Source organism: Entamoeba invadens (assembly GCF_000330505.1).
Source record: "Entamoeba invadens IP1 unplaced genomic scaffold scaff_1105074725219, whole genome shotgun sequence".
Classification (NCBI taxonomy): domain Eukaryota; phylum Evosea; order Mastigamoebida; family Endamoebidae; genus Entamoeba; species Entamoeba invadens.
Window position 1 is genome coordinate 16069 of NW_004440367.1, and position 13879 is coordinate 29947.

The window sequence follows — 13879 nt, forward strand, 5'->3', positions numbered from 1 at the left end:
AAAGAAATGCAAATATACTTTGATTTGGACTCTGAATGTGCAAAAATTGAAGTTGAACAAGAAAATGATTTGATAACAAACATGCAAATTTTGGGGTATTTAAATGAAACAGATAATAATGAAAGTGTTTATTCAGATGAAACCAATTGTGTTTTATTTGAGGAAAAAATTGAAGTCGATAAAGAAAACCAAAATGTTGATATGGAAATGGAAGAAAATGAAAATGCTCAACTAATTATAAACAGTAAAAGATTGATGGTTAATAAAAAACAAAAAGAAATATCCAAAAAAGAAAAAGAAAAAATTAACAACGAAAAAAAACCAAAGAAAAAAAGAGTAAGTGATTATGAGAAAGCGGAAAAATTAAAACGTGCAATGAAAAAATACAAAAAATAAATAAGTTTTGTGTATTTATTGTATTAATTGTGAAAAGATATTAATATATATAGTTTTTTATTTTTTTGTAAATTTTATTTTTCTATATTTTTATATTTCAAATGTTTTTACATTTTGTTGAATTTTTATTGAAGAAAATGAGGCAAAAAATAAAAAGGCGAAATTAATCCGACTCGGACATATGACAGAATATTTTCTTTGAATTGCCATATCTAATTAACCTGGAATTTAATAACATAGTAACTTTTGTTGGTGTTGAAATGGTATATGGAATTTCAGTGTATATCAAATCGATATTTGAGGGAACGGTATTGAAGTCTATCATACTATTAATTTTTTTTGCAATGAACAAAGGAATATCTCTTATTGTTTTAGTATAAGTATTTATTGTACAAAGAACTAAATTTACACCGTTTGATATATTAAAATAAAAGTGACTTTGGACATTTATTGTCGAATAGGTACACTTTATATTTTGACTTTTGATACTAGCAAATGTTGTTGTTTCATTTATGTTGTCGTTTTTTAATATAAGTCTTCCTTTTGCTGTGACATTTAAATGATTAGTGTTTATAGTGGCAGTTTCATTTATATAAACAATTGCATTTTCAGTGATTAAAATTTCATTTTGGACGTCGAGGTGTGCATTCCCATTGATATGCAAAACAGAATTACCACTCATTTGGAGATCACTTTCTCAAATAATTTGAGCATTTCCATTCAATACACATGTCGAATTGTTTTCAAATAAAATACCCATTTTCGATTCAAAAATAGCATCATCAGTAACGCCGAAATATGAATAGTTTTTAATATACGTGTTATTTTCTACAACCACAGAAGAATTATCCTTTAAAATAAAAATAGATGTTTCATTCATATCAAAAACACCACCACAATTTATATGTGAATTTTCATTCATTATTGTTTTTGTGTAATCAGACAATTCAATGTTTTCGCATATATCTATATTTGCATATTCGTTCATAACTAAAGTTGCATTTAATAACACTTCAAGTTTTTGTTATGCAATTGTGTTTCAATGTCCACTTAAAATAATATCGGAATAGTCTGAAAAAAATAATAGTTTGAATTGAAAATAGTGTTGCGTTTTCTTCCATCGTCAATTTTGAATTTGCCATTCCTTGATTTGTAAAAATATTCTTTGTATATAAATATGAATCTCCTTTCATTATAACTGTCGCATCATCATATATGTACAAATTCACACTTGCAACAATTGTTGAATTATCATCAAATATAGTTGTTGAGTTACCATAAAGTTTGACATTTAAGGTTATACCCAAAGCTGTGTTGTTTATCAAGTGTAAAGTGGTGTTGCCTAGAACAAATAAATTTCCATTAATTAGCTTACAAGAAGTTCTATCAATTATGTATGTCAGAGGTAATGAATTTGTGACATTACCATAATAAATACTGTTGATTGAAATGGAACAACCAGCAAATGTTTTCATCATGTTATCATTTTCTATTTTGTTCTTACACTCCAAACTGTTAACATGTGAAATATAAACCAACAGTATTACATACAATATCATATATTTTTAAGTTTTTTGTAAATGTATATATATATATGATTTTTATAAATAAATACATTCTGTTGAAAATGTACTCTACAAAAAATCGAAATATATAAAATAATAATCGATTAAAATGTGTAATAAAAAACCATTTCCAAATAATTTTATTGAAAGGATTGATTTCTTGCAAACAAGAAATACATTTACATTTGGGTTTTTCATGTTTTTTATTACAGTATGAACATTTTGTTTTATAACAATCTTTGCCTTATGCAAGACTATTATTTATAATAATTAGTTAATTATAATTATTTTAATATATTAAAAACAAAATAAAATTTGGGGACTTTAGTTAAATATTATTAAACTATATAATAGTTTATTTAAATTAAAAAATAACCATAAAAGTTTTGCATTTGTAAAAAAATAACATGTTATGAAGTGACCATATTGTATTATAAAAATAAAGTTCGAAAAGTTTATTGTAAAAATAATGGTTGTATCTCTGGTAATATTATTTTTATAGATATTTCTTGAAATAATTGTTAAACTATTATTTAAATAAAAAGAATGAAAAACAATAAAATTAATAAATGTTGTTATCATGTTTAAATGCAAATTTTCTTTTAGTGTTATCATGGTCTATTGACTATTTTTAATATTCAATTTTTGTTTTTATTAACACATTCATGTTTTTTTAAAAAACCGATTACTATTTTTTATAAGGTAATAAAAATATTATAATAACGAATAACTGAAACAGCACTACCATATAAATATTGCAGAAATGTTGTATTATAACTAACAAATTAAAATAAAAATGAACATTTTAGTAATTAAATGGTGACGTATGTGATTAGGATTGTGATTATAAAAACCTTAGTCTGATATAGATGTTGTACAAATATTCGACTTATTAAAATACTTTTAAATAATAATAAAGAATTCTTTAGTTATTTTTAAAAATAGTTTAAATGTTACTTTTATAATTTATTTTTATAATAAAATAAAAATTATTAATTATTTATCAAAACCTTAAAACCACATCTACAATCTGTTTTTTAATTTTATAAATTAAGAAAAAAACTTTATCTCAAAATGTCCATACTCGACTTTTATCAAAATATGGTTGTTACATAGTACTTTAAAACCATTATCAGCTCTATCAATTTTAAATTTGTACGTAAAAGGTATAATGGCAACACAAAGAAGTTTCATTATAACCCAATTCCACAAACAATGTTAACAATTAAATATTTTCCAAATAAAGACTAACAGAAAACAGTCATACACTTGAGTTTTCAGTATCAAACAAACTAAAAAATCGGGAATATTTTTTCACATATAAAATTTGACTAAACAATCAGGAAAAAATTAGGTTTTGAAAAAAATAAAAACATGACTTTATACAGAAAAATACCTTAAAATGTGTTAAACTATTTTCTGCTGTACGACATTTTTCTGGTGCTCTTTATCGAAACTTTTCACTTGTGAAAAAAAACACCGTTATTTTTGGCAACGGATTTTTAATCAGAACAATGAATAGTATTGATGAATTTTATAATAAAGTAAACTAAAATAAATTTGTTTTAAAAAATGTTTTTCAAAAAAAAAGTTGTGTAAATATCGATTATGACACAGTCGACAAAAACAGTGATCGTTCAATAATTTTTAAAAACATGACTGACGCCATGATGATAGAATAAAATATGACACTGCTATACCGATTTTGATGATGATTGTTACAATCGATGTAATGATATAAGTAATATAGATGTACCATTAAATGTCACTTCTTTTGAAAATTGTTGTTTTAATAAATGTGTAAAATTAAGTTGCATTAATTTGCCTTTATCAAGAAAAATAAACAACGTGTGTTTTTCAATTGTGCCAGTCTTCACCATATTGTTATCTTATTTAATGTCACAATTATTGGTAATAAATTTTTCAATAAATGTGTTAATTTAATTAGTGTAGAAATATCAGCAAGTATCACATCGATTGATAATTATTGTTTTGAAAGTATAAATTTAATGAGCATCATAATACCACCAATTTGATTCCTATCAGTTATGTTGTTTTAACGGTTATTGCATTTTGGGGCGTTGTCATATTATCAAGCGTTTAAAAAAAAACAATTTAAACTAATTTAACAATTCAGTTTTGCAAAATCAGTATAGTCAAAGTAAGAGTACATAAATACAAAACCCCACATTTTATTTATATGTTTTTGTATTAGTGGGTTTTGATTATTACTTGGTAAATTAACCAATCAAAATCAAAACATACAAATGGGTTGTATATTCAAGAAACTGAATAATTAATTAAAATAAAACTTCATTTTCAAAGTGTAATATAATATAATACATTATTATATTATATAAAACATAATATAAATATAGATTAAGATTTCTTCCTCTAATTTTTCAGAAATATTTTATCAAATAATTATCTGTTTCTCTTAAAATGGTTTTATTTTTTAATAATTGTTTTTATATATTTTTATAGAATAAAGTCATTCTGAATTATTTGCAACTTTATTTTTTGTTTTTTATTGACAACAAAGGTGTAACTTTTTTTGAACAATTACAATTACAATCACAATAACAAATACAAATACAAAAGGTTGAATCAGGTTATAAATCAACATAGATTTTTAATTACAGGTATGGTAAAACCCCATCAAATTGTCTTAAACCCCTCAAGCTTCAAAGTAAATTAATTACGACGTCATCACGAATAATTTATATAAAAATTGGACAATAAGAAGTGTTGTATAACTAAAACAAAATACAGTATGTGAGAAAAGTATGTGAGAATGAGAAAACCCTGTGGATTCAACAAAAATTACATATTTGTTTTTCTTTTTTTAAATAAAAATGTTTTTCTTTAAAAAAAACAATCTAAATAATATAATTATGAGCTCCAGGAATGTTGCTTTTAGTGGCTTAGACCATACAACACTTGAAAAGAATTTAAAGTATTGTCCTGGTCCAGTGAAAGAAATAGCCCAAAGAACATTCAGCAAACATTGCAACTTTTGTGAATTGCCCCTGAATGTTCAGGTGTATTTGATGAATATTGAAAGAGAAATTTTCAATGGAATTAATACGGAAAAGGTGACCGAGAGTAAACTATGTAGAGTCTTTGCTTTAACTTCAAGTCAGTTTAATATCAACAAACGAAGAGGTATGGAGACGGCATTGTTTGGAAAAAAAGATAACGGAAGACCGTCACTTTTAACTGAAACACAATGGGAAATTGTCAAGAATTTGATTCTTGATAATGAAAAGTTTCCAGGAAAATGCAAAGCTATCAGCATAACTTATTTGAGGTTGTTTATAATAAAAACCTTCAACGTTGATGTGTCAAACCACATTATTTATGATAAAATACATAAAAATTGGAACTTTTCGATTGTTACTGTGTTTGCTGAAGACCAATCTCGATTGACCTACGACGAAGATGCCGTGTTGAAGTATTACATTGCACTGCCACTTTTTTTAAATGGCATCCCATCACCATTTATTTTGAATTTGGATGAGTCAGGGTATCAGCCATGGCCAGACAGGCAAATGGTGAAGGGAGTATTCACTGCTGGTTTTTCCACAGACAGTAAAATGAAATATGGAGTCGAACGTGACATTGCTCGATCCACTGTCGTTTGCACTATTACCCCCTCACAACCTCTTCCTTGTATGATTGTAACAAAATACAAAAGAGTTGCAGTTGAATTCTTGAAATTGGGTTGGATGGAAACGGGAAACATCGTCAGTTATAGCAAAAATGGTTTTATCAACAGTGACTTATTTATACAATACATCAACGACGTTGTAGTACCTTATATTGTCGACATGAGAATTAAGACTGGTTATATTGATAAGGCCGTTCTGATATTTGATCAGTGCACGTGCCACTCAATCGAAGATGTGAGGTTGTTGCTCAAGTCGAATGTCCAAGTCAACGAGAAAATCATCAACGTGAACTGTGAAATCGTATGTTTGGTGCCTCACACCTCACATTTAACACAACCATTAGATGTTGGGGTGTTTGCAGCCCAAAAAAGAAGACTGAATTCGTTGTATGCTAAGTTCAGAGATGTCATAAAAATTAAAGATAGAGTTGGCGAGGAAGAAACAACAACGACAGAAAGTGAAGACGTTGAAGAAAAAGAAGAGTCGGATGATGTGATTGGAAGCCAAGATCCCATTGAAGAACCAATAATACCTCAACAGTTTAAGGAAATGTTTCAGGAAGTGCTGGCAAATCCACAAGAAGCGATATCACCATTTAAAAAGAAGGCTGGTACGACTGTCAACGAAAGGATGGTGGATGACAACCAATCAGAAGATCGCAACGAAATACCAAATGAAACTAAAATTGTTGAATTCGGTGATGGAGAGGACTTAGAAAAAAAGTTTGCCAAATACCTCAACTCAATTCTGAAGTCTTATTTCCAAACAACCACTCCGGATGTGTGCACGCAGGCTTTTAGGCAAGTTGGTATTGATTTCAGAATTGTTGATGGTGGTATGAGGGTTGCGTATGTGGATATTGGAGTGTCACGCAGAGTAACAGCAGAAATACCGAAACTGTTAAGTATACCACAGTTATACTCAATTGAATGCGTCAAAACCAAAAGCTTGAAAATATCTGCAGTTCGAAAGCTTCCAATGTGTTTTGAGGGTTATTTTTGTCAGTCTGTTTGCAAGCCGTTAAAAAGAAAAGAACGGGATGTTGTATGTAAAGTTGTGAAGAAAAAGACGACCAAAAAAATCTCAAAAAGAACTAAAAATGGGGTTGAGAATTTAATCGATTGATTTTTATCTTTTTAATCAGTTGTATCACCGAGTTCACATTACTGTTTCCTATCACAGGTCAGAATGGTCACTGTTTGAATCAACATATGTCTGAACTATCATAAGTCCTTCCAATAGAAAATATTCGTTTGTTAAACTTTCTTTCGTTATTGAGATATTAACTTGTAGAACTTGCTCGCAAAAACTCTTAAATTAAACGTTGCCTGCTTTGAATCGTCTAGCTGCTATGGCTGATTTGTCCAGTATTCCTGGAATTTTTTAGCGTGAGGTCTGAGTCAATTAGTTGGTAAGTGCTGGCTGGCTGTTCACACTCTGAAAGCTGCTTTGTAGGTTTTTAAACAAATTGAAAGAGAAAATGAACTGTAAATAAGTGATTTTTTTATTTGATCTTTTTGAATTTTTTGAAATAAAAAAATAATAATTTTATTACATAAAAGTTACACAATTGTAACTTTTGTTGAATCCACAGGGTTTTCTCATTCTCACATACTATTCTCACATACTGTATTAAATTAAAAACTATAAAAAATACATTTGTTTATAATTGTTCAATATTCATTTTCCAGCCATTGAATTAACAATACCCCTTAATAAACAATAAACAATAATTTTATTATAAATTAATAAGGGGGTATTGCTAATTTAATAGCTGGAAAAGGAATACATCATCATAAAGTCGGGTCTTGTGTTAAACAGAAAGAAGTGACATTGGAAAACAAGTTTCGAAAACGAGTTTGTGGAGTTGGCTTACAATCGTTATCCAAAAATGTTGTTTCTAAATATATTTTTTAAAATTTTGACCAATCAATTGAAGACTTGAGGGGTTTTAGAAAACTATATGGGTTTAGTACTGATTAGTAAATTATAAGTATAATTGCTTGTTTAAATAAAAAGCATTAAAAACAAAAGATTTTAATTGTCATACAAAACGAATAAAACGGCGTTGTATATCGATAGTGGATAACGCAGATGTTGAATATTTAGTTTAAAAACAAAAATAACAAGACAAGCCAATTTGTGTGATTCAAAGACTCTTTTTCTGCAAAATATGGGTAAACAAGAAACTGTTGAAGTGCAACCCAAAAAACTAATTGAAAAAATTGTGCAACTTTAATTATAGTTTAGTTATAGGATTAAATTATAGTAATAATTTATAAAAAAATTGATTGTTTTTTTTGTTTTGTTGTTATAAAAAAATATCATTGTTTTATTATAATTATTATACTATAAAAAAGTTGCACGGAGACATCAAAGTTGGACGATTTTAAGAATGACTTTATTAAAATTTATACAAGTCAGTACTAAACCCATATAGTTTTCTAAAACCCTACAAGTCGTTAATTATTTGGTTTTAAACATAAAAAATATCATATTTTTAGAAACAACATTTTAGGATAATGATTGTAAGCCAACTCCACAAACTCGTTTTCGAAACTTGTTCTTCGATGTCACTTCTTTCTGTTTAACACGAGACGCGACTTGTTATAATCATGTCTTGTACAATTATAAACAAATGTATAGTCAAATCCAAAAAAACAAACTGATAAATATTCCATAATTAATTAAACATAAAATATTCAAGTTTTTAAATAATTGATTTCGGATCAAAAAAGTTAAGACGGAGATATTCCTTATTTAGTCTAACAGGGTAATTTAAACCGTAACGATTTGTGCACTGCGTGGCATTTTCGTGACGTGGCAAAACAAAAAAAACAAAAATAATTATTTTGTTTTTTATATTTTAGTTTAACTATTTTTTGCTTTGTGGGAATATGAAAAATAAATATAATTTAATAACGTCGAAAACACCGAGTTTATTTATAAATATTTATTAAAAAATTAAAAACAATGTCGAAAGATGAATACACACAACTTGTATTGTTTGAGAGGATATACATAAACCGTTTTTATTGCAAAATATGTGGGAAAATATTAACCAGAAGTGGAATGAATCAACATATCCACTCCATTGAATACACCAAAAAACTATAGACTTGATTTTAAACGTTTATAACTACAGTAAAAATTTTATTTTTATTAAAAAAAGTGCAAGAAAAAGAAGTTCAAGAAGATGAGAGAGACACAAATTTGTTACGACATGTTAGGGAGTGTGAGTTGTTTATTTCGAAAAAAATAATATAAAATGACTTTATTCCAAAAACAGAAGTTATCAATGATATTATAAGTGGTGTCATCGAAGAAATAAAAGTCTATGGTTTACATTTTTATAAATGTTTTTGTTTGTCTAAACAACAATGAGACGTAGAAGTGATGAAGAATATACAATTAAAAAGAACAAATCAAAGTTATGATCAAAATTGTGTTTTTGTAGCAATATAATGTGATGAATGCTAAATACACAAAGTTAGTAAATGTGTAATGTGGGTGATATTGGTAATGCTAAACGCTGAAGTCAAAGATATTCTTTTAAAGTTTTGGGAAGCCACACTTTCGACTGGAATATCTATTAAAGACAGAATATTTAAGTATTTTCTAGAGTTTGGTGTGGACCGCAATAAAATAAGTATTTGTACGAGTGATGCAGGTTCAAATGTGTATGGTTGTTACAATGGATGTTATGCTCTCATTATGAAAGAAGTTAACTATGAAAACAGATTTTTTATTTGTAATAAAAATAGATGTTTTTGTCATACAATTAATCTGGCGTCAAAAGAACTTGAAATTTTTAATTGGTTAACCGATTAAAATAAACGAGACGCAAAAAACGCGTTTAAAAAAATATAATTGAAATTTTGGTTATTGTTTTTGTTTAGATAAAACGTGTAAAATCAATTTTATATTTTTTGTGTTTTTTTAAATAAAATCACTAACAATTCTTTTGCAAACCCATTCTGCCGCACAAATCAAAGAAAAATATAATTGTAATAAGTTTGTTTTGCTACTCCGATGTTGTCACTGTTATAATAAAGAATTTCTACTCATTACTAGTGTCTGGGGAATTTTGGTCGATTATATTTCAAACCTAAAGTTAAAATCGCATTATAATGATCGTAAAAACCTGGGGGCTGATCTCTTGCTGTTGTGTCGACTATGTGAAAACTTCTATAAGATGCCTTTTTTTACAATAGAATATTTATATGTAATTTATTTTTAGAATTTTTTTCTTATTTTTATATTTATAGAAAAAAAAACGCAATTTTTTGCGTCTAGTGCATTTTGCCCCCCCCCAAAAAATACTGTTGGCTGGTTAACATAAAATTACCACTTTGAAGTAAGTGCATTCTTTTTATTAATTATTTTTTTTGTTTATTTGTGTTTGTTATTCATAATTCAAAAATTTATTAAATAAAAAAATGTTATTTAAAACGTGGCAAAACAAGTATTTTTTGTAAATATGAATCTTGACTTTTTAAAATATTAAAAAAATAAAAACTATCAAATTTATACCATGAATACTCATTTAGAAATGGTTTATCTTACTAACATCTTGCTTTACATTCAACAAGAAACGACACTTCGTTATTTTCGTCGAATTAATAAAAAGGCACAAGACGCCATTCGATGTTTAAAGGTGAATCCTCGTTCTATATATTATAGTTACGATTTTCTTTTTAATTTTTTTCCACATCTCAACACTTTAACAGGCAACTTGGAAACAATACAGCGATCTTTAACAAAAAGTCAGTTAAACCAAATCACCTGGCTCGACTGCTCAGACACTCTAACACTTCCAGAAGCATATTCTCAATTCATTTTAGATAAAATTATAACCATATTTGTCAACATTGAAAGTTTTGTTTTTATTTCTCAAAATTGCAGAAACGTAAGAAAAGTTGTTATAAATACTGACGACGATTTAACTGTTCCAAACGTGAAGTTTTTTAAACTTCGAAAATTCATAGTGAAAAATTGCACAGACAAAAATTTGGTGTTGAACATTTCACAATTTGCAGCAACAAACCCAGACGTGTTTATTGGAATGCTATATTATAATAATGACCACGTGGACATCACAGACTGTTCTAATGCAAGATTTAAAATAATTCAATCTGAAGTAAATACAGAAGAAGTTGTAAAATATAATACAGTGTTTGAAGACATTGTGAAAAGAGCATTCAATATAAGTCCAATTACTATCAAAAAACTTGACCAAAGCACTTTAAACCCCGAGATAATGTATAAATTAAAATATATCAGAGCTTCACCCACAAAACCTCCAACCGAAATTTCACTTAAAATAGAAAATAATATTGCAAAAGTATTCGATTTCTCAAAATACACGAGTGTCATTAACATCAAACTCATTTTTGAATTATCAGTCGCCGTGTCACTTGTTTGTCCAGTGAAAAATCAATATTTTGGCAATTTAAAATTTCTTAATGTCATGTCGAAATCTGACAATCCAATTGACTTTGTCGGGTGTAACGGCTGTGACAATTTGACCGCGATTCACATCGAGTGCAATATAAAACGAATTGTTATAAATACACACAACAAAGTTCATTTGGTGTTGATAAATACATCTAAAAATAAAGCAAGTTTGAATTTTCAAAATGCACCCAATTGTAATTATTGTGCTATTAAAGGTAATTTCGATTTGGAAATAATTTCTTTTAAAAATACGGGGTTGGATTCTTTATTTGAATTCAAGGGGTGGGAGTCCCTCAAAAAAGTCAAATTTTACACCGAAAAAGATATCAAAATATACCAAGCAAGAGTTGTTGCAAAAAGAATATGTGATTCATTAGGAAGGAAAATTGAAATCCAGTTTTGTGGGAAAGAAAACACCATTAATATGTAGTGTTTTTTTTATTTTATTAATTAATAATAGAACATTATCTCAGTGATAATTTATATAAAAACCCAAAATACAAGTATGGATTACATAACTTTTTAATGAATCCTGGTTTATTTAAATATGTTTTCACTAACATTTTTAAAATTATTAAATATGTTAGTGATTAAAATAAAAACACTAAAAACTGTGATTTAGTGATATAAATCCAATCACGATTTATTATTTTTGTTTTGTAGTTAATAACTATTATTTTATTATAAAAAATAGTTACTCTGTTTTGTGATTCAAATTGTTCTGAAATGATTGTATCTTATTGTATAAGATACATTTTATCTTAAAGACACTACACATTGGTAGATACTAATAATAACAAAAGTATAAATGCAAGACCATTTGACACACGAATTAATTGTATACATGTTCATGTTTAAACACATTAATTGTGTAATCGATAAATATTAAATTAAAAATTCAATGAAAAACCAAATTAAACACATTGTTTTATTCATAAACTAACGCCTTTTTATAAAATGGTTATAGATTTTTTATTTAAAATGATACATATTATTTTATCCATTTGTTAATTTTTTGAAGTATTCAAATAGCAGTAAGTTGAAAGCTTGGTAATTGTCGAAACTTTCGTCCCACATCCGTCATTACAAATAAAATGAGTGAATTACGATATACCTTTGATTCAAAAAGAAATTTTATTAATTACATTTATGAATTTTAAAATATCGACCAAAATTTATACCTACTATAATAATAATTTCTTTTTGTTCCAAACACTTTTAATTTACTGTAACAACTCTGTGATTTATATATTGTAATTTTATAATTATGAGAATAACAAATTTAATAAACAATTATTACTTATTAAAAACTTAAAAATATTTTTATTTAATACAAAATACAGTTCGCTTGATAACTTATTTTGAAATAGTTAAAAAGTCAAATATATAACAAAAATGACTGAAATTCAATTTAAATGATAATTAAATACATTGTTGATTTGTTAAATTGCTCACATTTGAAACGACCACTCATGTTAGTTTTAAATGTTATAGAACTTTTACGTTTAAAAAGTATATAAAATATTATATTATTTACTTTATTTTTTTTAATTTAACACACAAAACATGACTTATTTTTATATTTATTGGTATCACAATGTAACTTGGTTGTATTAACATCATTTTTGTGTTTATTTACTTCTCTCAAAAGGTCATTCACAACTTCTTTAATGTTAATATTATTTTTAGCAGATACTTCATAAAATAAAATATTTAATTCTTCAGCAAGTTTTCTTCCTTCTTTTGTAGTGACAATTCTATTACATTCCATATCACATTTATTACCACATAATACCATTGGAATGCGTTCACTCGATTCTTTATCGAAAATTCTGTAGATTGTTTCGATAAAATGCGTAACTTGATAAAAAGAGGATGAATTTGTTATGGAGTAAACAACAATAAACCCATCGCTTATGTGAATGTTATGTTCTCTATATGCACTCAGCTCTTCGCAATTAGCAACATCGAGTAATTCCAATAAATAAATATCACCATCGACGGTGACAGATATTATCTCTGGTTCGTCTAGTGTGGGTTCGTAAACTTTTGTAAACTTGTTACAAACAAAACGAGTCACTATCGAAGTTTTCCCGACGTTATTACACCCCAAAAGCATTATTTTCGTTTCAGTCATTTATATATATTTTTAGTTTATTTTATTATTTTTTTAATTGTTAAAAAATAATAAGAATAGTCAAGTTTACTTATTATTAATTAAATTCAAAGTTTAATTTTATGTTACATTCAATTATTAAAAAACATAAATTTTTTAATTCATATATTCACATGTGTGAAAACCGAGTCAATGGGTAAATATTTAATATGTTGTAATATATCGAGTATAATGCAATTATTAATGAATACAATTTGATATTACTTGCTTACACATAAAAATACATGTTTTTATAATTTTTCAAATTAAGGTGTTATAGTAAACATAATAACAATAAATATAATTTGGTGTCATTAAAAAATAAACAAATGATAATTATATATTTCTCTAATTGTTTTTTATGATTATCGTAGTGGTGTTAAAATAATACTATTTAACCTAATGTGCTGTAATAAATAAAAATAAAACAACATTTTGAAATAAAAAATTTTTTGTATTCATGTAGCCATTATCTTAAGTTGTTGAAGAAATTTATTTTTATCAAAATGATTGCATAAAAAAATTGACAATATTGGTTTATATATAATTTTCTTATATTTTAACAAAAATTTATCTAATTTACACAATAAAAAGATCAAATAATAACTGGAAACAATATTAAAATTTTTATAAGA

The 13879-nt window shown here is 26.5% G+C and overlaps 3 protein-coding genes across 3 annotated transcripts; 2 read left to right on the forward strand and 1 right to left on the reverse strand.

Annotated features, from left to right (window-relative positions):
- Positions 1 to 6: 6 nt before the first annotated feature.
- On the forward strand, positions 7 to 396 carry EIN_472750 (hypothetical protein; the record flags this gene model as incomplete). Its single annotated transcript, XM_004256620.1, has 1 exon — positions 7 to 396. One exon carries the CDS (start codon positions 7 to 9, stop codon positions 394 to 396), a length of 390 nt encoding a protein of 129 aa, XP_004256668.1.
- A 9770-nt stretch (positions 397 to 10166) lies between these two features.
- Positions 10167 to 11519, forward strand: EIN_472760 (hypothetical protein; the record flags this gene model as incomplete). Its single annotated transcript, XM_004256621.1, has 1 exon — positions 10167 to 11519. One exon carries the CDS (start codon positions 10167 to 10169, stop codon positions 11517 to 11519), a length of 1353 nt encoding a protein of 450 aa, XP_004256669.1.
- An 897-nt stretch (positions 11520 to 12416) lies between these two features.
- Positions 12417 to 13226, reverse strand: EIN_472770 (hypothetical protein; the record flags this gene model as incomplete). The annotated part of the gene is made up of 3 exons (XM_004256622.1): positions 12417 to 12444; positions 12520 to 12625; positions 12656 to 13226. The coding sequence occupies 3 exons, from the start codon at positions 13224 to 13226 to the stop codon at positions 12417 to 12419; spliced, it is 705 nt and encodes a 234-aa protein (XP_004256670.1).
- Positions 13227 to 13879: the final 653 nt, after the last annotated feature.